The sequence below is a fragment of the Halyomorpha halys genome, unplaced genomic scaffold (assembly GCF_000696795.3).
Source record: "Halyomorpha halys isolate HHAL.00 unplaced genomic scaffold, Hhal_1.1 Scaffold3779.1, whole genome shotgun sequence".
Taxonomy (NCBI): Eukaryota; Metazoa; Arthropoda; class Insecta; order Hemiptera; family Pentatomidae; genus Halyomorpha; species Halyomorpha halys.
Window position 1 is genome coordinate 13,719 of NW_027107161.1, and position 10,164 is coordinate 23,882.

At 29.4% G+C, this 10,164-nt stretch overlaps 1 protein-coding gene across 1 annotated transcript in view; it reads right to left on the reverse strand.

Annotated features, from left to right (window-relative positions):
- Window positions 1-1,158: 1,158 nt before the first annotated feature.
- LOC106691855 (gustatory and odorant receptor 63a) overlaps window positions 1,159-10,164 on the reverse strand; it is a 12,744-nt gene continuing 3,738 nt past the window's right edge. Inside the window, exons 5-7 of the mRNA XM_014437754.3 lie at window positions 6,108-6,179; window positions 1,880-1,969; window positions 1,159-1,291 (exon numbers count right to left, since the gene is read on the reverse strand). Coding sequence (XP_014293240.1) covers window positions 1,220-1,291; window positions 1,880-1,969; window positions 6,108-6,179 — 234 coding nt within the window. The 3' untranslated portion in view covers window positions 1,159-1,219. The remainder of the gene's footprint in view (window positions 1,292-1,879; window positions 1,970-6,107; window positions 6,180-10,164) is intronic.

A 10,164-nucleotide genomic window follows, 5' to 3' on the forward strand; every position in this document is an offset into this window, starting at 1 on the left:
CTAAACGTCTTATGAATTGCGCTGTACGATTTATTTTCGGGATGAACAGAGATACGCAAACCAACGCTAAAACCCTTAACCCAGTATTACGCCGAGCTGAATTGGCTCTATCCATCCCTCCGATGTTGGTATTTCTTAGCTTCCTTTCTATTCCAAGTAATTAGTACTCAACCCTCCCCCCCCCCTATGTTCGAGAAAACCTGCTACTCAAATTCTCAGCCCAATCCAGTACAACAAGGTCCCGTTTAGTCGCTCCATTTAACGTTTTTTTTTTGTTTGTTTTTTTAATTTATTATACTACTGGGCTACTTTAGCAGCTAACAATGTTAGAAGTTAGGTAGAAATGAGGTATAGGCTAGGATAGATGTAAGGTAACCGAAAGAGCACCAGGGTTATTATTTACCTCAGTTTGTAGCATTTACAAGACAATTTAAACTTTTTCATTTCAATTAAGTCTTTTTTATTTTCAAATGTACCTTTTCCGATACAAATGTGAGTTGCTCATTTTAACAAAAGGAAACAATTAAGTTTTATTACATTTATTATTTTAAAATAATAATATCATTTCAATAATAACTTCGACATAAATTCAACATTTTTTTCGTTTATTGAATAGTCTCTTTAAGAGGTCATTTCTACTACTATAAATTATTCTTATTTTTAAAAATAAGTATAATATATCTTACTTAATTTTTAATGTTTATTAAAGGCTTTATATATTTTTTACAAATTTACCACACGCACATCGTTAAGGGAGATATCAAAAAGACAAAAAATTACATTGGATACATGTTCGAAAATATCATTATGATAATCATTCTGATAGTAACAGTTATTGATTGCTGAATGAATAATGTTTAAATATTCATATTTATTTATTGTGTGATATTGAAAACTGTACTGCATTATTTAGTGTGGAATCTAAAATTGATAATATACCTGATGAATTTCACACCGTCTGAAATTATGACATTGGAAAAAATAAAATTTTATAATATTGTATAGAAGAGAATATATATAATTCATGAAAAAAGTAAATATAAATGTAATGTATATGTAAAACTTGTTATGGTAAGTTAATCAAATCTATTAGGCAATGGGCATGCATTTTTCAATTTCGAATATAGCTTTGAATTAGGTTGAATAAATCAAGAGAACTCAAATAAAACATATTGTATTTAACATGCTCAGAAAATGAAAAATAACGATCATTGAGTCATTAAAGACTTTGGTCTGAAGAAGATCTAAATTGGACCAAGACGATGAGGTAAGTGACGCCTCCAGAAACGAGCTGTTAACAAATAATTATTTGATATTAATGATTTAAGGATCAAGTAAATGTATTTATAGTGATAAATATCATTTTTGAAAATATAGAATTGATAAAGGCTATAGATAAAGTTGTAAAATAATACATTTTTAATAAATCAATTATTAGGCAGAAAGTAGCTAATAGAGGTGATAAACGTCACTTAGTATATGAAGCTTTATAAATTCAGTATATTGTAAGGAAGTTCTGTTTCTTAAACAGTGGTTGTGCAAGGGAATGATTTATTGAAGATTGTCAAATTTATTATTTTTTATCAAATGTATTTATTTTTATCAGAAATCGAAAAATCTTTTTATGGAAAATAAATTGTTTAGTTTTATGAAATTGCAAGGTCTTATATTATATATTGAGATAGTCATTTGATTAGGCATTCTTTGAAGTCCAATAAAGACAACGTAAGACAATCAACGCGTTATATACAAATTTTATTATAAATTGGAAACACAAAATATTAAAACGTACAAAGGGATCACTAGGCATTTAGCATTTTATACTTAATAAGTATTCGAACTATTATATCTGAAAAATTTGTAAAAATGTAATACTTACAGATACCAAAAGCCTCCTGTTCAACGTTAAGAAACCGCATAACACCATATCTGGAAACCGCAACGAAACTGATTGTATGAACATATTGACCTAGAAAATATTTTGATAGCTTCAGTTTAAACAAATTTAAACAAGGGGTAAAACAAAAATATCAAATTATGCATAAAATATAATTGATCATTTTATATATATATATTCGAGGATAGCTAAGTTATTGCAGCATTCAAAAATAATAATTTCATTTTTTTACCACTTTGCTAGCTTGAATGGTTTACATCAACAATTTTTTTTTGTATTTATTTATTGCAATTTACAACTGTATTTACATAAAAACACAATAAGTAAATTTGATGTAAGATCTAAATGGAGTTATAAAGGCATGTAAAGAAACTACCCATTGATAACACTCTATTGCATTAACTTAAATTACTTAGAACTAGTGTAATTTAGTTGATGAAATAAAAACTACTTTATTACGAAATTAACGGCATAAATATTTTATATAGACCAAGTTAAATAATATTTTCATCCAAAGTAGTCTAAATGCACCCCAAAATGTTACATCTAAATTGACAAATTTTCAATTTTTGAAAGCAGAATACTTGCAGAAATATATTAATATTAAACAGGCTCAATATTTTGTAGTTCTGTAGCTACTTGGATGTAATGTATTTTTAAAATATATCAACCGTCATATTATCTTCCTTTTCAAGTAACATATTATTCATATTAAAAATTAAAAATTAAAAAAATCATATTTCTGACCTTCTATCTTTGTTGGAACAAGGTTAAAAATCTGAAATTTTTAGAGATAACCCATGTACTGTATGTCATGGAGCTATTCAAGTTGCATTTTTAGGAAATTTAAAATTGAAAATATTTCAATTTTTGAGGGTATAACATTTTTTTCTCTAGCAATTTTTTTTTAAAAATAATTTTAACCATCGAATAGATGAACGGTATCAAATAGTGCTCATAATAAGCTCATGTATTTTCTTTTTTTAGTTAATTTTATACTTTAATTTAGGCAAATTAAATTAATTAGCTTAGACTATCATAGTATTTATAAATATCATGGTCGATGTAAACATTTATAAATTGAATTAAAACACATACTATGTAAGGAAAAGGTCAAGAATTTATCAATGGTAACTTCTTTTCCCGGAACAAGCCCTCCATAATTCAATTGGATAAAAAAATACTCAGCCTACCCAGGAACCATTTGGCCCCATTAATTCCGAATGGGACAAAAAAATAACGAACAATATCCTTCAATATTTATTAATGGCTGTATTATTCAAAATAAAACCCTGCTCTTGAATGCAGTTTACTCCATTATGAATAGAAATGAATTTTTCCTCAGGAACAGACGAAAATTATTTATTTCTGTTATTTTTCTAGCTTCTTAGATGAGGAATAGAGATATGTCATTACCGTAAAGTTACTAACATGGATTGCATTGTTCTACAACGTGTAGATACATCCTATTTCGGCCATATTTTGTATACTAATTTTCGTTATATGTAAGAAATAACCATATAGTAAATATTTTGTTATTTTATACTTAATAGTCTGTTCGATGCAAAAAATGCTTCCATGAGACGAATGGGTGATCAGAAAAAACATTGTAAGCTTCATTTGAGTTTTTCTTCGAACAAAATTATTCGATATTATGGTTGACTGGTTGTAATTATGTTAAATACGAAATTAAGGTCTTTTTTTATGTCGAAATTCTTCATAAATATAAAAAAATGCAAATTTTTCACGAATTCCGATCATTCATAAAACAATGTTATTTTATGTTATGAAACGTCATCGAATTATCAATTCATAAAAGTAATTTATTTAAAACATATTTATTCGCGTTAGTTAAACATCAAAAAACCTTGCTTGAGCTGGTTCCTTAATCAAAGGGAATTCTCACTTTAAACTTATTTTATAGAAAAAATTGGATTTGAACGATTTTAATTAGCTTTGATTGAGATTCATTTAATGGGTTTCATAAGCAAAGTCTATAAAAAAAACCAATATTTTTGATAGGTGCCTTCGTTTACCTTAATTACCTTCGTTATGTTGTAATCCCTTGATAAAAAATTATTTTGTAATAGAGTATCTGCCGTAAAATAGAAAGTGAATACTCAAAGAAAATCATCTCATAAACTGATGATGTATATTTTTTTTGGCATTAAAAATCTACATTTCTTATCTAGTCAGATGACTGGAAGTTAATTTTATTATTTAAAAAAAAAAACCTAAAATTTTTGTTGTTTTTTTATTCCATACTCGATCTCTTGGAAACTATTTACGGTTAGAAAAATATTTTGCAAAGCTTTTTTAAGGTGGAGTAAATTTTCTACAGCTTATGCTTTTAGAGAGCTCTTTATTTTCAATAGTACTTAAGATAAAGTTTTTCCAACATTTTTTTTGTTTGAAAAAACGCGAAAAACTTTGAAAAAAATCTTTTGACCTTATTTTGGTAAATATCGTGGAAGAAGATCATGACAAACTATTTTGAAGTTAATTTGAACAAGCTTCATTTTGAGTACTCACAGACTTCTGTGTGTCTTATAGTTCTTGAAATATCAAACTTTTCTCAATAAGACTCATTTTCGATACAATGAGGTGCAATGTCTAAATCCTGTAACAATCAGTGGTTAAACGGTTCAGTTACTCAATCCAGTAAACCTTGAGATGGTTCTTTGAGTATTTGGTCCTTAGTGGTATATCATAGAATCAGTTTAGTAGAACATTGTTCAGTAACAATGAAATAATATAAAAATCTAATGAATCGAAATGCCTTTTTTGTTGTAAGCCAAAAAGGTAAGAAGAGCTTAAAAGTGCAGTACAATTAGAGTACATCTTTTTTAATGCCGAAAAGAGGAAAGGGAAACGGAAGTTGTGCAACCAGATCTCAGGACATTTTTTGATGACAACAAACAACATGAATTTCGTACCTGGATTATAGATATCAGATAAAGCTTGGTTTTGTGGATAGTAGAACGATATTTCTCATATTAAGTGATATCTGCTTCATTTTCTCAGTTGTTACCTCAAAACCCCAAAATAAACTGCTCGCCAGGCAGTATAGCATTTAGTTTTATTTTTAAAGTGTATAAAATATTCTATAATTACTTCCATTCAATCGTTAATTTTTAAGATGCATTTCCAACAGAGACAATTTTGCCACGAAGATATACTCTTCTTTTGGAAAATATCATCAAAACTATTAGTTATAAGGGTATAATCATGGAGAGCGAATTAAAAGCAACTTGAAAAAGCTTTCATTTCAGCCCAAAAGAAAATGTTTAGCAGTGGTTTTCTGCTGTGGTCGATGCTGGATGACATAAAATATTGGAAAGTGTAATTAAAGAGAAAAAAATTTGAAAAAGGAAAAATAAAATTGAGTTGTAATCATTAAATATTTATTAAAGACTAACAAAAAAAAATTAATATAAAATAAAAACTGTATATATAGAACAGAAAGAAATAATTTTATTCAAATCTTAAAAATGTGTTTAACATATGTAGATAATCATAAACGTTCTATCTAAACGTAATGAAGTACGAAATAAATAAACTTTTCGTATTTTGTACATCCGGTTGGCATTTTAAATTTATATTTTGTATAAGAATTTAATTAAGATAAAGCTTGAAAATACAATTTTCTTTTTAAATTTTTGTTCTCTGTAATTAGGTAATTTGTGGTTCGTAAGAGGACCAGTGGACCAAAATATTATCACACGGCCTACAATGCGAGATAATTAAATTGACTTAAAATCCGTTTTGCATAATTATTTTTCTAGAACAGACATTTTTGACGATGTTCCATGAAATAAGTTAAATCAAATTTTGACATTTTAGGATAGCTGTAACTAGGAAATTATTGTGCTTATAGTAGTTTATGGTTTCTAATTGCAGTAAGAATGTCAACTAAAAAAGTAATGACATGTTTTCCTATTGTCTCATAGTTATGGAGTCATAAAGAAATAATTTAAAAAGTGTGAAATTTTCCCTGAAAATCCTAAATATCGTTTTTTCAAAAGCAAGCTTTGCAGGGTAACAAACGCAAATTTTGTTTATCATTTGATGTATAGAATAAAAATTTAATAGTTAAAATATAAACCTAGTCTAAAAAAAATAAATAAATGATATTACATTCGTTAACATATAAAAATAATAACTCTAAAGAACCATACGGTATTTTAAACAGTTTTATTTTTTTAATTACCTCTCGATGGAGTTGCTTCTCTTGCGGTGATACGTTCAAACGCAGTAGTTCTTGAAGTAGATTCCAACCAACCTGAACAGTTAATCAATAGATACATTAGTGAAGCTCTTTTATTTTTCAATTCAAATCAAATATTAAATTCATGGAAGATTGAAAACATTTGATAAAATTATCATTAATTATTTCTAAATAAATTTCATACACAGCCTTTGAACAGGTAAAACCTGAATTTAAAATAATGAATTTTATATCTGAATAGTTTTTCCAGGTTATTATTTAACTTACATTCTCATTGAAAGATATTAGTTATGTTCAGTAACTATTTTAACCTATTAGTAATTCAAAACTAAGGGTTTAAAACTTCTTGTTTCACTAGTAAATGTGTTAAATTATTGAACCTCTATTTGATTTACATGTTCTAAAACTTAGCCAATGAGAATGACTTAAATAAAAAACCAGAATGAAGAATGAACAATATTTGATACTGTTTTTAAAAATTAGAAAAACTTGTATTACCGAAGCATACAAGTTTTTCTAATTTTTAAGCCATGAATGAATGGTTGATGGACTAGTCAATAACGTTAATATTTAATTCTGTTTTCCCGGTATTTATATGGAAAGCTTAATATAAGTTTCAGTATGTGTTATTGGAAACAATGAAATGGTTTTAAAAGTTATGTCCCATAAATAAAGTCTACTTCATCGACTATTTTTTAATTTATTTTAATTCCTTAATATTTTTTTTTTTTAAATTCATGTATTAGTTTTTTCAACTTGGCAATTTATTGATAATATCTGTTAATTTGTGTAACGGATAAAACGTGTGTTGTGGATGGATACCTGGAATAGGGAGGTAGGAAAAAGTGATGTAGGAAGAATATCATATTGAATGAATAGGTAAATTTTAATTCATACGAGAAGAAGAAGGAGGAAAACAAGTGAAGAAAAAATAAAATAAAATTGTTAAAAATAATAAAGGCCTAACAAACCCGAAGGATCGATGCCAATACCAAAAATCGTTTTCTACCAGTGGGAGGCCCGCCCCCAATTCTACTAAATTAACACAATCCTCCCATCTACGTTTCGGTCTACTCCTCGGACGTTTACCCGTCGCTTCAGTATTTATTAACACTTTATTAGGGATCCGATCGTTACTAAGCCCTACAACCTTACACGCCCATCCTAGTTGCAGTACTATAATCTGAATTTTAGATTACCTGATGCAGTCCCCTTAATTAAGCTTTGTGTAACCTTACAAATTTATCTGTTAATTCATCCTTTTTCAGTCCGAATATTTCACGTAATACTTTATTTTTAAAAACTTTAAGGCACTGTTCATCCATTTTTTTTTTTTTTTCATACCCTCCTGTAATGATGTTAGTGAATATTTGGTACATACATATAGGAGGTATGCTATTCATCCATTAGTGTAAGAGGCCACGTTTATTACCCACCTATCAATTAAGAACAGTGGGAAGGATAATAGGTTTTTAAATTCTAATTTTTAAGTTTTTGGATGCATGGCGCGAGCTAAGCAGATTCGAAATTTAAAAAAAATAACAAGCATTTTCCGCCTAAAACCTCGCTTTTATTTTCTCATCAATTTGTTGTTTTTTTAATGTTTTTTAACTTAATTACGTAAACCTATCTTCCTATTTAAACATATATATTTCCTCCTGCATGTATATGTATATGAATTACTTGAGATTCTACTGCTAACCATATATTTTATTTTATCCGCATTTATTTCAAGAACTAGTTTATTAACGCGGTTGTGGACACTTAAAACATGGTTTCCTTGTCCACACTCAATAATACCAAATCATCAGCATACCCAAGCACCGATATTTTACAACCCAATGTTAAACCCTTTTTGGTATTAATCACACTTTTAATGATGTATTCAAGTGCTAGATTAAATAAGATAAGTGATAAAGAATCCCCTTGTTTTAAATCCGACCGAACCTCGAGTTTCTCAGAATGATTATTGATTCTTACTTTATTAAACGTTTCGGTCTTGCACGTCCGTACGAGATTTACTAACTTCTTTGGTATTCCCGTTCAATCAGAATATTATACAGCTTTCGGTGGTCAATTGAATCGTAAGCCTTTTTGAAATCTATATAAAGCTGTTGAACTACCCCGTCTTATTCCAACGTTTTCTGTAATATTTGACGTAATGAAAAAAATTGATCAATAGTTTAACGATTATTCCTAAAACTATATCGGTAATCTCCGTTAATTTCTTCGGCGTCGTTCTTCTGTGATTCGACTAGTTAAGACTAAAACTATTGGGTTCAGGTGGTTCGGGAGTTAATAATGGAAGGGATGATATCTGGTTTGGGCTTATGGATCGATTACACTTGAACATTAAGGTCTTTATGTATGATTTTATTTGTGACGAAGTAAGGAGCATTGAGCATTTTATGAAGAATTTTGGATTGTAAGGATTGGTACAAAAGGAATTCGAAGGCTTAGTGGAGCCCCAAAGCTCAAATTTTAATGTCCCGATGGGACTTATTATTGCCATGTAGATCAGTCTTTTGTAATGTGTTAGAAGTTTAGACCGTTTGTCTAGTAAGTGCAGTTATAGTCACAATCGACTTGCAGTTTCCTGTCTTTTCAGTATTTTTTGAGGATTCCAAGTTAGTCGTATGTCCAGTTGCAGCCCAAGGTAGCAGATCTGTTCGACAGGGGTAAGAGCACCATTATTAAAAGATACTGTAGGGCAGTCGATAGGTTGACGACGAAGGGTAAAACTGATTTGTTGGGATCTATTTTAATTCACCGATTACGTTACTTTCTTCGAGGGCTGTGTTATGGGATTGGAGAGTTTGGGATATAATTAAAGGGCAATTATTAACTGCAAGCAGACATTTTTCATCGGCATACGTGGTGAGGATAGAGTTAGGATTGGTTGGGATGTCAGCTGTATAGGCGGTGTAGAGAATGGGACCGAGGATACTACCTCGAGGAACACTAAGAATAGAGGGATGAATAGGAACCATTGTGGTAGGGATCATGAGAAGGTATGTAAGAGGTAGGAATTTGAAGAGTTTTTAAAGCCGTCCTGGGTGCCAGACTCGATCAAAAGCTAAACAAAAGGTGTATTTAGAAACTCTAATTTCACTACATGCCTTGATTAGTTCACGAGGAATATTTTCACTTCTCGCTGCTTTATAGGGCTTTAATTTTCCGATAGCAATTTCGAGTTCCTCTGGGCTCATTTCTTCTATCCACGGTTCATCAACACTCTAGTATTCATTCGGGATTTACAATTATTTCCCGTATTAAGAATACTGTCAAGTGGTTCTTAAACTTATCTAATATATCCACCAAATTACCTAAAATATCATTATTTTTATCTCTTATTTCCGTCACTACAGAGTGGAATTTCCGCGATAGGTTAATACCTTTGTACATTTCTCTTACTATATTTTCGATTTTGTTATTTTCTATCTCGATTATTTTATATTTAAAATGTTCTCTTTTTTTTCTGAGGAATTTAAACGTCATATTCTTTGAAGCACGGTAGTATTTTTAATGTAGCGGCTTTTCTTTGTTCGAATACTTTAAGACACTGTTCATCAAACCAGGGTTTGTTCTTATTACTCTTCCTTTTTCCAAGGCATAAATTACCGACCTCTTTAATTTTATCTCTGATTCCTACCCATAGCTTCCCAATGTCTTTACGACCATGTTCTAAAGGTTCAAAGACTTCAAATCTATTTTTCATTTTGAGCGCGACCTTAAGGAATTTTTAATTTCTCCAAATCGAAATTTTCGAGGCAGAAACTGTTCATATTTCTTCTTTATGTAACATTGTTGTCGAATTACTAGTTCATGATCAGACCCACATTCTGGTCCTAGATAAGATCTCACGTAATTATATTATTTTGCCACATGTGTTGTACGATTTTATTGCACGTTTGTGAATCCAGTGATGTCCATGTAAAAAATAAATTAGTTAAAAAAAAAAATAACTTCAAGATATTTATGTATTAAGTGTATTTATATCAAGACATAATACCGTTAAATGCGGTTTACAATATTTTGT